This window comes from Coregonus clupeaformis, chromosome 8 (genome assembly GCF_020615455.1).
Source record: "Coregonus clupeaformis isolate EN_2021a chromosome 8, ASM2061545v1, whole genome shotgun sequence".
NCBI lineage: Eukaryota > Metazoa > Chordata > Actinopteri > Salmoniformes > Salmonidae > Coregonus > Coregonus clupeaformis.
In genome coordinates this window covers 7,784,735-7,804,959 of record NC_059199.1, presented here as the reverse complement: position 1 = coordinate 7,804,959, position 20,225 = coordinate 7,784,735, and the positions used below count along the sequence as shown (strand labels likewise).

The 20,225-nt window shown below is 39.0% G+C and overlaps 4 protein-coding genes across 4 annotated transcripts; all 4 read right to left on the bottom strand.

The window, feature by feature from the left end:
• Positions 1 to 457: 457 nt before the first annotated feature.
• On the bottom strand, positions 458 to 965 carry LOC123491429 (myosin-6-like). The gene has a single exon (XM_045222204.1). It carries the CDS (start codon positions 893 to 895, stop codon positions 458 to 460), a length of 438 nt encoding a protein of 145 aa, XP_045078139.1. The 5' UTR covers positions 896 to 965.
• Positions 966 to 3,569: 2,604 nt separating this feature from the next.
• LOC123491428 (trichohyalin-like) lies at positions 3,570 to 11,668 on the bottom strand. The gene is made up of 2 exons (XM_045222203.1): positions 6,266 to 11,668; positions 3,570 to 6,222 (listed from the first exon to the last, which is right to left on the bottom strand). The coding sequence occupies exons 1-2, from the start codon at positions 11,645 to 11,647 to the stop codon at positions 4,753 to 4,755; spliced, it is 6,852 nt and encodes a 2,283-aa protein (XP_045078138.1). The 5' UTR covers positions 11,648 to 11,668; the 3' UTR covers positions 3,570 to 4,752.
• A 2,565-nt stretch (positions 11,669 to 14,233) lies between these two features.
• On the bottom strand, positions 14,234 to 18,226 carry LOC121572487 (centromere-associated protein E-like). The gene is given in 3 exon segments (XM_045221771.1): positions 14,234 to 17,225; positions 17,227 to 17,922; positions 17,925 to 18,226. Coding segments are annotated over 3 exon segments (3,390 nt in total). The 5' UTR covers positions 18,090 to 18,226; the 3' UTR covers positions 14,234 to 14,696.
• A 225-nt stretch (positions 18,227 to 18,451) lies between these two features.
• On the bottom strand, positions 18,452 to 19,055 carry LOC123491427 (filament-like plant protein). Its single transcript, XM_045222202.1, has one exon. The coding sequence runs from the start codon at positions 19,025 to 19,027 to the stop codon at positions 18,452 to 18,454; it is 576 nt and encodes a 191-aa protein (XP_045078137.1). The 5' UTR covers positions 19,028 to 19,055.
• Between the last annotated feature and the right edge of the window lie 1,170 nt (positions 19,056 to 20,225).

The following is a 20,225-nucleotide window of genomic DNA, read 5'->3' as shown; positions in this document are numbered from 1 at the left end:
TTGTCTTTTTCTATTCCCTCTCTTTGGGTTTGCATTTCAGACAATTGTAATTCCAACTCATCCTGACCTTTCATTGCCAATTGTGTATTTTTTTCGAGGTCCGCCTTTTCAATTTGTATGTTATGTTTTAGACGTTCAAGTTCTTCTCTGTCATGTTTCAGAGTTTCCATCAGATTGTCTTCCATTTGATCTTTCTGTTCCTCTATTTCAGCCTTTATCCTCATCACATCCTCCTTCTCCCGCTTTGTCATTTCAATGATGCTTCCACCTCCTCCGTTTGTTTTGCATGCCACAAGCTTCTCTTCCAGTTCATTCTTTTCCATGATTATAGCATTTTGCGTTTCGTCCATCTGTTCTTTTTGTCTGTCGATGTCCATTTGAATGTTTTCCAACTCTGCTTTTTTTGACATTTAGCTCCTCCATTTGGGTTGCAATGTCCTCTCGCTGTAATTGTATTTCAGCATTGATCTGCTCTAGGTTGTCTTTTCGTCTTCTTAATATCCTCCTTCATACTTTGCTCTTCCTCTTTCAATTCAACCATCTTCTTGTCTGCTTCATCTCTTTCTCTCTCAATCTCAGCCTTTTTCTGTTCCAAATCACCAACATCGATTGCTATCTTGTCCTTGGTTTTTTCCATCTCAATCTTCATTTGCTCCAAATAACGTTTCTCGCTTGATATCACATCCTTCATGTTTTCTGTCTCTTGTTTCTCTGTCTCAATCTCAGCTTTCATCAATTCCATATCAGTCTTCTTTGTCTTGATATCCTCAACAACACTTTTAATTACCTCTTTCTCCTTCTGGATTTGGACAGCCATGTTGTCAAGATTCTCCTTTTCTGTCATGGTCTCCTCCATTATTTTGTCTAGATTCTCTGACCTTCTCCGTAACTCCATCTTGATCTGTTCCACCTCATCCTTCTCATCTTGTATCTTTTGTTTGTCTTTTTTCTATTCCCTCTCTTTGGGTTTGCATTTCAGACACTTGTAATTCCAACTCATCCCGACCTTTCATTGCCAATTGTGTAATTTTTTCGGTCCCCTTTTTCAATTTGTATGTTTATGTTTTAGGCGTTCAAGTTCTTCTCTGTCATGTTTGAGAGTTTCCATCAGATTGTCTTCCATTTGATCTTTCTGTTCCTCTATTTCAGCCTTTATCCTCATCACATCCTCCTTCTCCTGCTTTGTCATTTCAATGATGGCTTCCAACTCCTCCGTTTGTTTTTGCATGCCAGCAAGCTTCTCTTCCAGTTCATTCTTTTCCATGATTATAGCATTTTGCGTTTCGTCCATCTGTTCTTTTTGTCTGTCGATGTCCATTTGAATGTTTTCCAACTCTGCTTTTTTTGACATTTAGCTCCTCCATTTGGGTTGCAATGTCCTCTCGCTGTAATTGTATTTCAGCATTGATCTGCTCTAGGTTGTCTTTCGTCTTCTTAATATCCTCCTTCATACTTTGCTCTTCCTCTTTCAATTCAACCATCTTCTTGTCTGCTTCATCTCTTTCTCTCTCAATCTCAGCCTTTTTCTGTTCCAAATCACCAACATCGATTGCTATCTTGTCCTTGGTTTTTCCATCTCAATCTTCATTTGCTCCAAATAACGTTTCTCGCTTGATATCAAATACTTCATGTTTTCTGTCTCTTGTTTCTCTGTTTCAATCTCAGCTTTCATCAGTTCCATATCAGTCTTCCTTGTCTTGATATCCTCAACAACACTTTCAATTACCTCTTTCTCCTTCTGGATTTGGACAGCCATGTTGTCAAGATTCTCCTTTTCTGTCTGGGTCTCCTCCATTATTTTGTCTAGATTCTCTGACCTTCTCCGTAACTCCATCTTGATCTGTTCCACCTCATCCTTCTCATCTTGTATCTTTTGTTTGTCTTTTTCTATTCCCTCTCTTTGGGTTTGCATTTCAGACACTTGTAATTCCAACTCATCCCGACCTTTCATTGCCAATTGTGTAATTTTTTGAGGTCCGCCTTTTTCAATTTGTATGTTATGTTTTAGACGTTCAGTTCTTCTCTGTCATGTTTGAGAGTTTCCATCAGATTGTCTTCCATTTGAGTCTTTATGTTCCTCTATTTCAGCCTTTATCCTCATCACATCCTCCTTCTCCTGCTTTATCATTTCAATGATGGCTTCCAACTCCTCCGTTTGTTTTTTGCATGCCAGCAAGCTTCTCTTCCAGTTCATTCTTTTCCATGATTATAGCATTTTGCGTTTCGTCCATCTGTTCTTTTTGTCTGTCGATGTCCATTTGAATGTTTTCCAACTCTGCTTTTTTTGACATTTAGCTCCTCCATTTGGGTTGCAATGTCCTCTCGCTGTAATTGTATTTCAGCATTGATCTACTCTAGGTTGTCTTTCGTCTTCTTAATATCCTCCTTCATACTTTGCTCTTCCTCTTTCAATTCAACCATCTTCTTCTCTGCTTCATCTCTTTCTCTCTCAATCTCAGCCTTTTTCTGTTCCAAATCACCAACATCGATTGCTATCTTGTCCTTGGTTTTCCATCTCAATCTTCATTTGCTCCAAATAGCGTTTCTCGCTTGATATCACATCATTCATGTTTTCTGTCTCTTGTTTCTCTGTCTCAATCTCAGCTTTCATCAATTCCATATCAGTCTTCTTTGTCTTGATATCCTCAACAACACTTTTAATTACCTCTTTCTCCTTCTGGATTTGGACAGCCATGTTGTCAAGATTCTCCTTTTCTGTCTTGGTCTCCTCCATTATTTTGTCTAGATTCTCTGACCTTCTCCGTAACTCCATCTTGATCTGTTCCACCTCATCCTTCTCATCTTGTATCTTTTGTTTGTCTTTTCTATTCCCTCTCTTTGGGTTTGCATTTCAGACACTTGTAATTCCAACTCATCCCGACCTTTCATTGCCAATTGTGTAATTTTTTCGAGGTCCGCCTTTTCAATTTGTATGTTATGTTTTAGACGTTCAAGTTCTTCTCTGTCATGTTTGAGAGTTTCCATCAGATTGTCTTCCATTTGATCTTTCTGTTCCTCTATTTCAGCCTTTATCCTCATCACATCCTCCTTCTCCTGCTTTGTCATTTCAATGATGGCTTCCAACTCCTCCGTTTGTTTTTGCATGCCAGCAAGCTTCTCTTCCAGTTCATTCTTTTCCATGATTATAGCATTTTTGCGTTTCGTCCATCTGTTCTTTTTGTCTGTCGATGTCCATTTGAATGTTTTCCAACTCTGCTTTTTTACATTTAGCTCCTCCATTTGGGTTGCAATGTCCTCTCGCTGTAATTGTATTTCAGCATTGATCTGCTCTAGGTTGTCTTTCGTCTTCTTAATATCCTCCTTCATACTTTGCTCTTCCTCTTTCAATTCAACCATCTTCTTGTCTGCTTCATCCCTTTCTCTCTCAATCTCAGCCTTTTTCTGTTCCAAATCACCAACATCGATTGCTATCTTGTCCTTGGTTTTTTCCATCTCAATCTTCATTTGCTCCAAATAACGTTTCTCGCTTGATATCAAATACTTCATGTTTTCTGTCTCTTGTTTCTCTGTTTCAATCTCAGCTTTCATCAGTTCCATATCAGTCTTCCTTGTCTTGATATCCTCAACAACACTTTCAATTACCTCTTTCTCCTTCTGGATTTGGACAGCCATGTTGTCAAGATTCTCCTTTTCTGTCTGGGTCTCCTCCATTATTTTGTCTAGATTCTCTGACCTTCTCCGTAACTCCATCTTGATCTGTTCCACCTCATCCTTCTCATCTTGTATCTTTTGTTTGTCTTTTTCTATTCCCTCTCTTTGGGTTTGCATTTCAGACACTTGTAATTCCAACTCATCCCGACCTTTCATTGCCAATTGTGTATTTTTTTCGAGGTCCGCCTTTTCAATTTGTATGTTATGTTTTAGACGTTCAAGTTCTTCTCTGTCATGTTTCAGAGTTTCCATCAGATTGTCTTCCATTTGATCTTTCTGTTCCTCTATTTCAGCCTTTATCCTCATCACATCCTCCTTCTCCCGCTTTGTCATTTCAATGATGGCTTCCACCTCCTCCGTTTGTTTTTGCATGCCAGCAAGCTTCTCTTCCAGTTCATTCTTTTCCATGATTATAGCATTTTGCGTTTCGTCCATCTGTTCTTTTTGTCTGTCGATGTCCATTTGAATGTTTTCCAACTCTGCTTTTTTTGACATTTAGCTCCTCCATTTGGGTTGCAATGTCCTCTCGCTGTAATTGTATTTCAGCATTGATCTGCTCTAGGTTGTCTTTCGTCTTCTTAATATCCTCCTTCATACTTTGCTCTTCCTCTTTCAATTCAACCATCTTCTTGTCTGCTTCATCTCTTTCTCTCTCAATCTCAGCCTTTTTCTGTTCCAAATCACCAACATCGATTGCTATCTTGTCCTTGGTTTTTTCCATCTCAATCTTCATTTGCTCCAAATAACGTTTCTCGCTTGATATCACATCCTTCATGTTTTCTGTCTCTTGTTTCTCTGTCTCAATCTCAGCTTTCATCAATTCCATATCAGTCTTCTTTGTCTTGATATCCTCAACAACACTTTTAATTACCTCTTTCTCCTTCTGGATTTGGACAGCCATGTTGTCAAGATTCTCCTTTTCTGTCATGGTCTCCTCCATTATTTTGTCTAGATTCTCTGACCTTCTCCGTAACTCCATCTTGATCTGTTCCACCTCATCCTTCTCATCTTGTATCTTTTGTTTGTCTTTTTTCTATTCCCTCTCTTTGGGTTTGCATTTCAGACACTTGTAATTCCAACTCATCCCGACCTTTCATTGCCAATTGTGTAATTTTTTTCGAGGTCCGCCTTTTCAATTTGTATGTTATGTTTTAGACGTTCAAGTTCTTCTCTGTCATGTTTGAGAGTTTCCATCAGATTGTCTTCCATTTGATCTTTCTGTTCCTCTATTTCAGCCTTTATCCTCATCACATCCTCCTTCTCCTGCTTTGTCATTTCAATGATGGCTTCCAACTCCTCCGTTTGTTTTTGCATGCCAGCAAGCTTCTCTTCCAGTTCATTATTTTCCATGATTATAGCATTTTGCGTTTCGTCCATCTGTTCTTTTTGTCTGTCGATGTCCATTTGAATGTTTTCCAACTCTGCTTTTTTTACATTTAGCTCCTCCATTTGGGTTGCAATGTCCTCTCGCTGTAATTGTATTTCAGCATTGATCTGCTCTAGGTTGTCTTTCGTCTTCTTAATATCCTCCTTCATACTTTGCTCTTCCTCTTTCAATTCAACCATCTTCTTGTCTGCTTCATCTCTTTCTCTCTCAATCTCAGCCTTTTTCTGTTCCAAATCACCAACATCGATTGCTATCTTGTCCTTGGTTTTTTCCATCTCAATCTTCATTTGCTCCAAATAACGTTTCTCGCTTGATATCAAATACTTCATGTTTTCTGTCTCTTGTTTCTCTGTTTCAATCTCAGCTTTCATCAGTTCCATATCAGTCTTCCTTCTCTTGATATCCTCAACAACACTTTCAATTACCTCTTTCTCCTTCTGGATTTGGACAGCCATGTTGTCAAGATTCTCCTTTTCTGTCTGGGTCTCCTCCATTATTTTGTCTAGATTCTCTGACCTTCTCCGTAACTCCATCTTGATCTGTTCCACCTCATCCTTCTCATCTTGTATCTTTTGTTTGTCTTTTTCTATTCCCTCTCTTTGGGTTTGCATTTCAGACACTTGTAATTCCAACTCATCCCGACCTTTCATTGCCAATTGTGTATTTTTTTCGAGGTACGCCTTTTCAATTTGTATGTTATGTTTTAGACGTTCAAGTTCTTCTCTGTCATGTTTCAGAGTTTCCATCAGATTGTCTTCCATTTGATCTTTCTGTTCCTCTATTTCAGCCTTTATCCTCATCACATCCTCCTTCTCCCGCTTTGTCATTTCAATGATGGCTTCCAACTCCTCCGTTTGTTTTTGCATGCCAGCAAGCTTCTCTTCCAGTTCATTATTTTCCATGATTATAGCATTTTGCGTTTCGTCCATCTGTTCTTTTTGTCTGTCGATGTCCATTTGAATGTTTTCCACCTCTGCTTTTTTGACATTTAGCTCCTCCATTTGGGTTGCAATGTCCTCTCGCTGTAATTGTATTTCAGCATTGATCTGCTCTAGGTTGTCTTTAGTCTTCTTAATATCCTCCTTCATACTTTGCTCTTCCTCTTTCAATTCAACCATCCTCTTGTCTGCTTCATCTCTTTCTCTCTCAATCTCAGCCCTTTTCTGTTCCAAATCACCAACATCGATTGCTATCTTGTCCTTGGTTTTCCATCTCAATCTTCATTTGCTCCAAATAACGTTTCTCGCTTGATATCACATCCTTCATGTTTTCTGTCTCTTGTTTCTCTGTCTCAATCTCAGCTTTCATCAATTCCATATCAGTCTTATTTGTCTTGATATCCTCAACAACACTTTCAGTTAGCTCTTTCTCCTTCTGGATTTGGACAGCCATGTTGTCAAGATTCTCCTTTTCTGTCTTGGTCTCCTCCATTATTTTGTCTAGATTCTCTGACCTTCTCCGTAACTCCATCTTGATCTGTTCCACCTCATCCTTCTCATCTTGTATCTTTTGTTTGTCTTTTTCTATTCCCTCTCTTTGGGTTTGCATTTCAGACACTTGTAATTCCAACTCATCCCGACCTTTCATTGCCAATTGTGTATTTTTTTCGAGGTCCGCCTTTTCAATTTGTATGTTATGTTTTAGACGTTCAAGTTCTTCTCTGTCATGTTTCAGAGTATCCATCAGATTGTCTTCCATTTGATCTTTCTGTTCCTCTATTTCAGCCTTTATCCTCATCACATCCTCCTTCTCCCGCTTTGTCATTTCAATGATGGCTTCCAACTCCTCCGTTTGTTTTTGCATGCCAGCAAGCTTCTCTTCCAGTTCATTCTTTTCCATGATTATAGCATTTTGCGTTTCGTCCATCTGTTCTTTTTGTCTGTCGATGTCCATTTGAATGTTTTCCAACTCTGCTTTTTTGACATTTAGCTCCTCCATTTGGGTTGCAATGTCCTCTCGCTGTAATTGTATTTCAGCATTGATCTGCTCTAGGTTGTCTTTCGTCTTCTTAATATCCTCCTTCATACTTTGCTCTTCCTCTTTCAATTCAACCATCTTCTTGTCTGCTTCATCTCTTTCTCTCTCAATCTCAGCCTTTTTCTGTTCCAAATCACCAACATCGATTGCTATCTTGTCCTTGGTTTTTTCCATCTCAATCTTCATTTGCTCCAAATAACGTTTCTCGCTTGATATCACATCCTTCATGTTTTCTGTCTCTTGTTTCTCTGTCTCAATCTCAGCTTTCATCAATTCCATATCAGTCTTCTTTGTCTTGATATCCTCAACAACACTTTCAATTACCTCTTTCTCCTTCTGGATTTGGACAGCCATGTTGTCAAGATTCTCCTTTTCTGTCTTGGTCTCCTCCATTATTTTGTCTAGATTCTCTGACCTTCTCCGTAACTCCATCTTGATCTGTTCCACCTCATCCTTCTCATCTTGTATCTTTTGTTTGTCTTTTTCTATTCCCTCTCTTTGGGTTTGCATTTCAGACACATGTAATTCCAACTCATCCCGACCTTTCATTGCCAATTGTGTATTTTTTTCGAGGTCCGCCTTTTCAATTTGTATGTTATGTTTTGGACGTTCAAGTTCTTCTCTGTCATGTTTCAGAGTTTCCATCAGATTGTCTTCCATTTGATCTTTCTGTTCCTCTATTTCAGCCTTAATCCTCATCACATCCTCCTTCTCCCGCTTTGTCATTTCAATGATGGCTTCCAACTCCTCCGTTTGTTTTTGCATGCCAGCAAGCTTCTCTTCCAGTTCATTCTTTTCCATGATTATAGCATTTTGCGTTTCGTCTATCTGTTCTTTTTGTCTGTCGATGTCCATTTGAATGTTTTCCAACTCTGCTTTTTTGACATTTAGCTCCTCCATTCGGGTTGCAATGTCCTCTCGCTGTAATTGTATTTCAGCATTGATCTGCTCTAGGTTGTCTTTCGTCTTCTTAATATCCTCCTTCATACTTTGCTCTTCCTCTTTCAATTCAACCATCTTCTTGTCTGCTTCATCTCTTTCTCTCTCAATCTCAGCCTTTTTCTGTTCCAAATCACCAACATCGATTGCTATCTTGTCCTTGGTTTTTTCCATCTCAATCTTCATTTGCTCCAAATAACGTTTCTCGCTTGATATCAAATACTTCATGTTTTCTGTCTCTTGTTTCTCTGTTTCAATCTCAGCTTTCATCAGTTCCATATCAGTCTTCCTTCTCTTGATATCCTCAACAACACTTTCAATTACCTCTTTCTCCTTCTGGATTTGGACAGCCATGTTGTCAAGATTCTCCTTTTCTGTCTGGGTCTCCTCCATTATTTTGTCTAGATTCTCTGACCTTCTCCGTAACTCCATCTTGATCTGTTCCACCTCATCCTTCTCATCTTGTATCTTTTGTTTGTCTTTTTCTATTCCCTCTCTTTGGGTTTGCATTTCAGACACTTGTAATTCCAACTCATCCCGACCTTTCATTGCCAATTGTGTATTTTTTTTCGAGTACGCCTTTTCAATTTGTATGTTATGTTTTAGACGTTCAAGTTCTTCTCTGTCATGTTTCAGAGTTTCCATCAGATTGTCTTCCATTTGATCTTTCTGTTCCTCTATTTCAGCCTTTATCCTCATCACATCCTCCTTCTCCCGCTTTGTCATTTCAATGATGGCTTCCAACTCCTCCGTTTGTTTTTGCATGCCAGCAAGCTTCTCTTCCAGTTCATTATTTTCCATGATTATAGCATTTTGCGTTTCGTCCATCTGTTCTTTTTGTCTGTCGATGTCCATTTGAATGTTTTCCACCTCTGCTTTTTTGACATTTAGCTCCTCCATTTGGGTTGCAATGTCCTCTCGCTGTAATTGTATTTCAGCATTGATCTGCTCTAGGTTGTCTTTAGTCTTCTTAATATCCTCCTTCATACTTTGCTCTTCCTCTTTCAATTCAACCATCCTCTTGTCTGCTTCATCTCTTTCTCTCTCAATCTCAGCCCTTTTCTGTTCCAAATCACCAACATCGATTGCTATCTTGTCCTTGGTTTTTTCCATCTCAATCTTCATTTGCTCCAAATAACGTTTCTCGCTTGATATCACATCCTTCATGTTTTCTGTCTCTTGTTTCTCTGTCTCAATCTCAGCTTTCATCAATTCCATATCAGTCTTATTTGTCTTGATATCCTCAACAACACTTTCAGTTAGCTCTTTCTCCTTCTGGATTTGGACAGCCATGTTGTCAAGATTCTCCTTTTCTGTCTTGGTCTCCTCCATTATTTTGTCTAGATTCTCTGACCTTCTCCGTAACTCCATCTTGATCTGTTCCACCTCATCCTTCTCATCTTGTATCTTTTGTTTGTCTTTTTCTATTCCCTCTCTTTGGGTTTGCATTTCAGACACTTGTAATTCCAACTCATCCCGACCTTTCATTGCCAATTGTGTAATTTTTTCGAGGTCCGCCTTTTCAATTTGTATGTTATGTTTTAGACGTTCAAGTTCTTCTCTGTCATGTTTGAGAGTTTCCATCAGATTGTCTTCCATTTGATCTTTCTGTTCCTCTATTTCAGCCTTTATCCTCATCACATCCTCCTTCTCCTGCTTTGTCATTTCAATGATGGCTTCCAACTCCTCCGTTTGTTTTTGCATGCCAGCAAGCTTCTCTTCCAGTTCATTCTTTTCCATGATTATAGCATTTTGCGTTTCGTCCATCTGTTCTTTTTGTCTGTCGATGTCCATTTGAATGTTTTCCAACTCTGCTTTTTTTACATTTAGCTCCTCCATTTGGGTTGCAATGTCCTCTCGCTGTAATTGTATTTCAGCATTGATCTGCTCTAGGTTGTCTTTCGTCTTCTTAATATCCTCCTTCATACTTTGCTCTTCCTCTTTCAATTCAACCATCTTCTTGTCTGCTTCATCTCTTTCTCTCTCAATCTCAGCCTTTTTCTGTTCCAAATCACCAACATCGATTGCTATCTTGTCCTTGGTTTTTTCCATCTCAATCTTCATTTGCTCCAAATAACGTTTCTCGCTTGATATCAAATACTTCATGTTTTCTGTCTCTTGTTTCTCTGTTTCAATCTCAGCTTTCATCAGTTCCATATCAGTCTTCCTTGTCTTGATATCCTTAACAACACTTTCAATTACCTCTTTCTCCTTCTGGATTTGGACAGCCATGTTGTCAAGATTCTCCTTTTCTGTCTGGGTCTCCTCCATTATTTTGTCTAGATTCTCTGACCTTCTCCGTAACTCCATCTTGATCTGTTCCACCTCATCCTTCTCATCTTGTATCTTTTGTTTGTCTTTTTCTATTCCCTCTCTTTGGGTTTGCATTTCAGACACTTGTAATTCCAACTCATCCCGACCTTTCATTGCCAATTGTGTATTTTTTTCGAGGTCCGCCTTTTCAATTTGTATGTTATGTTTTAGACGTTCAAGTTCCTCTCTGTCATGTTTCAGAGTTTCCATCAGATTGTCTTCCATTTGATCTTTCTGTTCCTCTATTTCAGCCTTTATCCTCATCACATCCTCCTTCTCCCGCTTTGTCATTTCAATGATGGCTTCCACCTCCTCCGTTTGTTTTTGCATGCCAGCAAGCTTCTCTTCCAGTTCATTCTTTTCCATGATTATAGCATTTTGCGTTTCGTCCATCTGTTCTTTTTGTCTGTCGATGTCCATTTGAATGTTTTCCAACTCTGCTTTTTTGACATTTAGCTCCTCCATTTGGGTTGCAATGTCCTCTCGCTGTAATTGTATTTCAGCATTGATCTGCTCTAGGTTGTCTTTCGTCTTCTTAATATCCTCCTTCATACTTTGCTCTTCCTCTTTCAATTCAACCATCTTCTTGTCTGCTTCATCTCTTTCTCTCTCAATCTCAGCCTTTTTCTGTTCCAAATCACCAACATCGATTGCTATCTTGTCCTTGGTTTTTTCCATCTCAATCTTCATTTGCTCCAAATAACGTTTCTCGCTTGATATCACATCCTTCATGTTTTCTGTCTCTTGTTTCTCTGTCTCAATCTCAGCTTTCATCAATTCCATATCAGTCTTCTTTGTCTTGATATCCTCAACAACACTTTTAATTACCTCTTTCTCCTTCTGGATTTGGACAGCCATGTTGTCAAGATTCTCCTTTTCTGTCATGGTCTCCTCCATTATTTTGTCTAGATTCTCTGACCTTCTCCGTAACTCCATCTTGATCTGTTCCACCTCATCCTTCTCATCTTGTATCTTTTGTTTGTCTTTTTCTATTCCCTCTCTTTGGGTTTGCATTTCAGACACTTGTAATTCCAACTCATCCCGACCTTTCATTGCCAATTGTGTAATTTTTTCGAGGTCCGCCTTTTCAATTTGTATGTTATGTTTTAGACGTTCAAGTTCTTCTCTGTCATGTTTGAGAGTTTCCATCAGATTGTCTTCCATTTGATCTTTCTGTTCCTCTATTTCAGCCTTTATCCTCATCACATCCTCCTTCTCCTGCTTTGTCATTTCAATGATGGCTTCCAACTCCTCCGTTTGTTTTTGCATGCCAGCAAGCTTCTCTTCCAGTTCATTATTTTCCATGATTATAGCATTTTGCGTTTCGTCCATCTGTTCTTTTTGTCTGTCGATGTCCATTTGAATGTTTTCCAACTCTGCTTTTTTACATTTAGCTCCTCCATTTGGGTTGCAATGTCCTCTCGCTGTAATTGTATTTCAGCATTGATCTGCTCTAGGTTGTCTTTCGTCTTCTTAATATCCTCCTTCATACTTTGCTCTTCCTCTTTCAATTCAACCATCTTCTTGTCTGCTTCATCTCTTTCTCTCTCAATCTCAGCCTTTTTCTGTTCCAAATCACCAACATCGATTGCTATCTTGTCCTTGGTTTTTTCCATCTCAATCTTCATTTGCTCCAAATAACGTTTCTCGCTTGATATCAAATACTTCATGTTTTCTGTCTCTTGTTTCTCTGTTTCAATCTCAGCTTTCATCAGTTCCATATCAGTCTTCCTTCTCTTGATATCCTCAACAACACTTTCAATTACCTCTTTCTCCTTCTGGATTTGGACAGCCATGTTGTCAAGATTCTCCTTTTTCTGTCTGGGTCTCCTCCATTATTTTGTCTAGATTCTCTGACCTTCTCCGTAACTCCATCTTGATCTGTTCCACCTCATCCTTCTCATCTTGTATCTTTTGTTTGTCTTTTTCTATTCCCTCTCTTTGGGTTTGCATTTCAGACACTTGTAATTCCAACTCATCCCGACCTTTCATTGCCAATTGTGTATTTTTTTCGAGAAATTACGCCTTTTCAATTTGTATGTTATGTTTTAGAGCGTTCAAGTTCTTCTCTGTCATGTTTCAGAGTTTCCATCAGATTGTCTTCCATTTGATCTTTCTGTTCCTCTATTTCAGCCTTTATCCTCATCACATCCTCCTTCTCCCGCTTTGTCATTTCAATGATGGCTTCAACTCCTCCGTTTGTTTTTGCATGCCAGCAAGCTTCTCTTCCAGTTCATTATTTTCCATGATTATAGCATTTTGCGTTTCGTCCATCTGTTCTTTTTGTCTGTCGATGTCCATTTGAATGTTTTCCACCTCTGCTTTTTGACATTTAGCTCCTCCATTTGGGTTGCAATGTCCTCTCGCTGTAATTGTATTTCAGCATTGATCTGCTCTAGGTTGTCTTTAGTCTTCTTAATATCCTCCTTCATACTTTGCTCTTCCTCTTTCAATTCAACCATCCTCTTGTCTGCTTCATCTCTTTCTCTCTCAATCTCAGCCCTTTTCTGTTCCAAATCACCAACATCGATTGCTATCTTGTCCTTGGTTTTCCATCTCAATCTTCATTTGCTCCAAATAACGTTTCTCGCTTGATATCACATCCTTCATGTTTTCTGTCTCTTGTTTCTCTGTCTCAATCTCAGCTTTCATCAATTCCATATCAGTCTTATTTGTCTTGATATCCTCAACAACACTTTCAGTTAGCTCTTTCTCCTTCTGGATTTGGACAGCCATGTTGTCAAGATTCTCCTTTTCTGTCTTGGTCTCCTCCATTATTTTGTCTAGATTCTCTGACCTTCTCCGTAACTCCATCTTGATCTGTTCCACCTCATCCTTCTCATCTTGTATCTTTTGTTTGTCTTTTTCTATTCCCTCTCTTTGGGTTTGCATTTCAGACACTTGTAATTCCAACTCATCCCGACCTTTCATTGCCAATTGTGTATTTTTTTTCGAGGTCCGCCTTTTCAATTTGTATGTTATGTTTTAGACGTTCAAGTTCTTCTCTGTCATGTTTCAGAGTATCCATCAGATTGTCTTCCATTTGATCTTTCTGTTCCTCTATTTCAGCCTTTATCCTCATCAATCCTCCTTCTCCCGCTTTGTCATTTCAATGATGGCTTCCAACTCCTCCGTTTGTTTTTGCATGCCAGCAAGCTTCTCTTCCAGTTCATTCTTTTCCATGATTATAGCATTTTGCGTTTCGTCCATCTGTTCTTTTTGTCTGTCGATGTCCATTTGAATGTTTTCCAACTCTGCTTTTTTGACATTTAGCTCCTCCATTTGGGTTGCAATGTCCTCTCGCTGTAATTGTATTTCAGCATTGATCTGCTCTAGGTTGTCTTTCGTCTTCTTAATATCCTCCTTCATACTTTGCTCTTCCTCTTTCAATTCAACCATCTTCTTGTCTGCTTCATCTCTTTCTCTCTCAATCTCAGCCTTTTTCTGTTCCAAATCACCAACATCGATTGCTATCTTGTCCTTGGTTTTTTCCATCTCAATCTTCATTTGCTCCAAATAACGTTTCTCGCTTGATATCACATCCTTCATGTTTTCTGTCTCTTGTTTCTCTGTCTCAATCTCAGCTTTCATCAATTCCATATCGGTCTTCTTTGTCTTGATATCCTCAACAACACTTTCAATTACCTCTTTCTCCTTCTGGATTTGGACAGCCATGTTGTCAAGATTCTCCTTTTCTGTCTTGGTCTCCTCCATTATTTTGTCTAGATTCTCTGACCTTCTCCGTAACTCCATCTTGATCTGTTCCACCTCATCCTTCTCATCTTGTATCTTTTGTTTGTCTTTTTCTATTCCCTCTCTTTGGGTTTGCATTTCAGACACATGTAATTCCAACTCATCCCGACCTTTCATTGCCAATTGTGTATTTTTTCGAGGTCCGCCTTTTCAATTTGTATGTTATGTTTTAGGCGTTCAAGTTCTTCTCTGTCATGTTTCAGAGTTTCCATCAGATTGTCTTCCATTTGATCTTTCTGTTCCTCTATTTCAGCCTTAATCCTCATCACATCCTCCTTCTCCCGCTTTGTCATTTCAATGATGGCTTCCAACTCCTCCGTTTGTTTTTGCATGCCAGCAAGCTTCTCTTCCAGTTCATTCTTTTCCATGATTATAGCATTTTGCGTTTCGTCTATCTGTTCTTTTTGTCTGTCGATGTCCATTTGAATGTTTTCCAACTCTGCTTTTTTGACATTTAGCTCCTCCATTCGGGTTGCAATGTCCTCTCGCTGTAATTGTATTTCAGCATTGATCTGCTCTAGGTTGTCTTTCGTCTTCTTAATATCCTCCTTCATACTTTGCTCTTCCTCTTTCAATTCAACCATCTTCTTGTCTGCTTCATCTCTTTCTCTCTCAATCTCAGCCTTTTTCTGTTCCAAATCACCAACATCGATTGCTATCTTGTCCTTGGTTTTTCCATCTCAATCTTCATTTGCTCCAAATAACGTTTCTCGCTTGATATCACATCCTTCATGTTTTCTGTCTCTTGTTTCTCTGTCTCAATCTCAGCTTTCATCAATTCCATATCAGTCTTCTTTGTCTTGATATCCTCAACAACACTTTTAATTACCTCTTTCTCCTTCTGGATTTGGACAGCCATGTTGTCAAGATTCTCCTTTTCTGTCTTGGTCTCCTCCATTATTTTGTCTAGATTCTCTGACCTTCTCCGTAACTCCATCTTGATCTGTTCCACCTCATCCTTCTCATCTTGTATCTTTTGTTTGTCTTTTTCTATTCCCTCTCTTTGGGTTTGCATTTCAGACACTTGTAATTCCAACTCATCCCGACCTTTCATTGCCAATTGTGTAATTTTTTCGAGGTCCGCCTTTTCAATTTGTATGTTATGTTTTAGACGTTCAAGTTCTTCTCTGTCATGTTTGAGAGTTTCCATCAGATTGTCTTCCATTTGATCTTTCTGTTCCTCTATTTCAGCCTTTATCCTCATCACATCCTCCTTCTCCTGCTTTGTCATTTCAATGATGGCTTCCAACTCCTCCGTTTGTTTTTGCATGCCAGCAAGCTTCTCTTCCAGTTCATTATTTTCCATGATTATAGCATTTTGCGTTTCGTCCATCTGTTCTTTTTGTCTGTCGATGTCCATTTGAATGTTTTCCAACTCTGCTTTTTTGACATTTAGCTCCTCCATTTGGGTTGCAATGTCCTCTCGCTGTAATTGTATTTCAGCATTGATCTGCTCTAGGTTGTCTTTCGTCTTCTTAATATCCTCCTTCATACTTTGCTCTTCCTCTTTCAATTCAACCATCTTCTTGTCTGCTTCATCTCTTTCTCTCTCAATCTCAGCCTTTTTCTGTTCCAAATCACCAACATCGATTGCTATCTTGTCCTTGGTTTTTTCCATCTCTATCTTCATTTGCTCCAAATAATGTTTCTCGCTTGATATCACATCCTTCATGTTTTCTGTCTCTTGTTTCTCTGTCTCAATCTCAGCTTTCATCAATTCCATATCAGTCTTTTTTGTCTTGATATCCTCAACAACACTTTCAATTACCTCTTTCTCCTTCTGGATTTGGACAGCCATGTTGTCAAGATTCTCCTTTTCTGTCTGGGTCTCCTCCATTATTTTGTCTAGATTCTCTGACCTTCTCCGTAACTCCATCTTGATCTGTTCCACCTCATCCTTCTCATCTTGTATCTTTTGTTTGTCTTTTTCTATTCCCTCTCTTTGGGTTTGCATTTCAGACACTTGTAATTCCAACTCATCCCGACCTTTCATTGCCAATTGTGTATTTTTTTCGAGGTCCGCCTTTTCAATTTGTATGTTATGTTTTAGACGTTCAAGTTCTTCTCTGTCATGTTTCAGAGTATCCATCAGATTGTCTTCCATTTGATCTTTCTGTTCCTCTATTTCAGCCTTTATCCTCATCACATCCTCCTTCTCCCGCTTTGTCATTTCAATGATGGCTTCCAACTCCTCCGTTTGTTTTTGCATGCCAGCAAGCTTCTCTTCCAGTTCATTCTTTTCCATGATTATAGCATTTTGCGTTTCGTCCATCTGTTCTTTTTGTCTGTCGATGTCCATTTGAATGTTTTCCAACTCTGCTTTTTTGACATTTAGCTCCTCCATTTGGGTTGCAATGTCCTCTCGCTGTAATTGTATTTCAGCATTGATCTGCTCTAGGTTGTCTTTCGTCTTCTTAATATCCTCCTTCATACTTTGCTCTTCCTCTTTCAATTCAACCATCTTCTTGTCTGCTTCATCTCTTTCTCTCTCAATCTCAGCCTTTTTCTGTTCCAAATCACCAACATCGATTGCTATCTTGTCCTTGGTTTTTTCCATCTCAATCTTCATTTGCTCCAAATAACGTTTCTCGCTTGATATCACATCCTTCATGTTTTCTGTCTCTTGTTTCTCTGTCTCAATCTCAGCTTTCATCAATTCCATATCAGTCTTCTTTGTCTTGATATCCTCAACAACACTTTCAATTACCTCTTTCTCCTTCTGGATTTGGACAGCCATGTTGTCAAGATTCTCCTTTTCTGTCTTGGTCTCCTCCATTATTTTGTCTAGATTCTCTGACCTTCTCCGTAACTCCATCTTGATCTGTTCCACCTCATCCTTCTCATCTTGTATCTTTTGTTTGTCTTTTTCTATTCCCTCTCTTTGGGTTTGCATTTCAGACACATGTAATTCCAACTCATCCCGACCTTTCATTGCCAATTGTGTATTTTTTTCGAGGTCCGCCTTTTCAATTTGTATGTTATGTTTTAGACGTTCAAGTTCTTCTCTGTCATGTTTCAGAGTTTCCATCAGATTGTCTTCCATTTGATCTTTCTGTTCCTCTATTTCAGCCTTAATCCTCATCACATCCTCCTTCTCCCGCTTTGTCATTTCAATGATGGCTTCCAACTCCTCCGTTTGTTTTTGCATGCCAGCAAGCTTCTCTTCCAGTTCATTCTTTTCCATGATTATAGCATTTTGCGTTTCGTCTATCTGTTCTTTTTGTCTGTCGATGTCCATTTGAATGTTTTCCAACTCTGCTTTTTTTGACATTTAGCTCCTCCATTCGGGTTGCAATGTCCTCTCGCTGTAATTGTATTTCAGCATTGATCTGCTCTAGGTTGTCTTTCGTCTTCTTAATATCCTCCTTCATACTTTGCTCTTCCTCTTTCAATTCAACCATCTTCTTGTCTGCTTCATCTCTTTCTCTCTCAATCTCAGCCTTTTTCTGTTCCAAATCACCAACATCGATTGCTATCTTGTCCTTGGTTTTTTCCATCTCAATCTTCATTTGCTCCAAATAACGTTTCTCGCTTGATATCACATCCTTCATGTTTTCTGTCTCTTGTTTCTCTGTCTCAATCTCAGCTTTCATCAATTCCATATCAGTCTTCTTTGTCTTGATATCCTCAACAACACTTTTAATTACCTCTTTCTCCTTCTGGATTTGGACAGCCATGTTGTCAAGATTCTCCTTTTCTGTCTTGGTCTCCTCCATTATTTTGTCTAGATTCTCTGACCTTCTCCGTAACTCCATCTTGATCTGTTCCACCTCATCCTTCTCATCTTGTATCTTTTGTTTGTCTTTTTCTATTCCCTCTCTTTGGGTTTGCATTTCAGACACTTGTAATTCCAACTCATCCCGACCTTTCATTGCCAATTGTGTAATTTTTCGAGGTCCGCCTTTTCAATTTGTATGTTATGTTTTAGACGTTCAAGTTCTTCTCTGTCATGTTTGAGAGTTTCCATCAGATTGTCTTCCATTTGATCTTTCTGTTCCTCTATTTCAGCCTTTATCCTCATCACATCCTCCTTCTCCTGCTTTGTCATTTCAATGATGGCTTCCAACTCCTCCGTTTGTTTTGCATGCCAGCAAGCTTCTCTTCCAGTTCATTATTTTCCATGATTATAGCATTTTGCGTTTCGTCCATCTGTTCTTTTTGTCTGTCGATGTCCATTTGAATGTTTTTCCAACTCTGCTTTTTTGACATTTAGCTCCTCCATTTGGGTTGCAATGTCCTCTCGCTGTAATTGTATTTCAGCATTGATCTGCTCTAGGTTGTCTTTCGTCTTCTTAATATCCTCCTTCATACTTTGCTCTTCCTCTTTCAATTCAACCATCTTCTTGTCTGCTTCATCTCTTTCTCTCTCAATCTCAGCCTTTTTCTGTTCCAAATCACCAACATCGATTGCTATCTTGTCCTTGGTTTTTCCATCTCTATCTTCATTTGCTCCAAATAATGTTTCTCGCTTGATATCACATCCTTCATGTTTTCTGTCTCTTGTTTCTCTGTCTCAATCTCAGCTTTCATCAATTCCATATCAGTCTTTTTTGTCTTGATATCCTCAACAACACTTTCAATTACCTCTTTCTCCTTCTGGATTTGGACAGCCATGTTGTCAAGATTCTCCTTTTCTGTCTGGGTCTCCTCCATAATTTTGTCTAGATTCTCTGACCTTCTCCGTAACTCCATCTTGATCTGTTCCACCTCATCCTTCTCATCTTGTATCTTTTGTTTGTCTTTTTCTATTCCCTCTCTTTGGGTTTGCATTTCAGACACTTGTAATTCCAACTCATCCCGACCTTTCATTGCCAATTGTGTATTTTTTTCGAGGTCCGCCTTTTCAATTTGTATGTTATGTTTTAGACGTTCAAGTTCTTCTCTGTCATGTTTCAGAGTATCCATCAGATTGTCTTCCATTTGATCTTTCTGTTCCTCTATTTCAGCCTTTATCCTCATCACATCCTCCTTCTCCCGCTTTGTCATTTCAATGATGGCTTCCAACTCCTCCGTTTGTTTTGCATGCCAGCAAGCTTCTCTTCCAGTTCATTCTTTTCCATGATTATAGCATTTTTGCGTTTCGTCCATCTGTTCTTTTTGTCTGTCGATGTCCATTTGAATGTTTTCCAACTCTGCTTTTTTGACATTTAGCTCCTCCATTTGGGTTGCAATGTCCTCTCGCTGTAATTGTATTTCAGCATTGATCTGCTCTAGGTTGTCTTTCGTCTTCTTAATATCCTCCTTCATACTTTGCTCTTCCTCTTTCAATTCAACCATCTTCTTGTCTGCTTCATCTCTTTCTCTCTCAATCTCAGCCTTTTTCTGTTCCAAATCACCAACATCGATTGCTATCTTGTCCTTGGTTTTTTCCATCTCAATCTTCATTTGCTCCAAATAACGTTTCTCGCTTGATATCACATCCTTCATGTTTTCTGTCTCTTGTTTCTCTGTCTCAATCTCAGCTTTCATCAATTCCATATCAGTCTTCTTTGTCTTGATATCCTCAACAACACTTTCAATTACCTCTTTCTCCTTCTGGATTTGGACAGCCATGTTGTCAAGATTCTCCTTTTCTGTCTTGGTCTCCTCCATTATTTTGTCTAGATTCTCTGACCTTCTCCGTAACTCCATCTTGATCTGTTCCACCTCATCCTTCTCATCTTGTATCTTTTGTTTGTCTTTTTCTATTCCCTCTCTTTGGGTTTGCATTTCAGACACATGTAATTCCAACTCATCCCGACCTTTCATTGCCAATTGTGTATTTTTTTCGAGGTCCGCCTTTTCAATTTGTATGTTATGTTTTAGACGTTCAAGTTCTTCTCTGTCATGTTTCAGAGTTTCCATCAGATTGTCTTCCATTTGATCTTTCTGTTCCTCTATTTCAGCCTTAATCCTCATCACATCCTCCTTCTCCCGCTTTGTCATTTCAATGATGGCTTCCAACTCCTCCGTTTGTTTTTGCATGCCAGCAAGCTTCTCTTCCAGTTCATTCTTTTCCATGATTATAGCATTTTGCGTTTCGTCTATCTGTTCTTTTTGTCTGTCGATGTCCATTTGAATGTTTTCCAACTCTGCTTTTTTGACATTTAGCTCCTCCATTCGGGTTGCAATGTCCTCTCGCTGTAATTGTATTTCAGCATTGATCTGCTCTAGGTTGTCTTTCGTCTTCTTAATATCCTCCTTC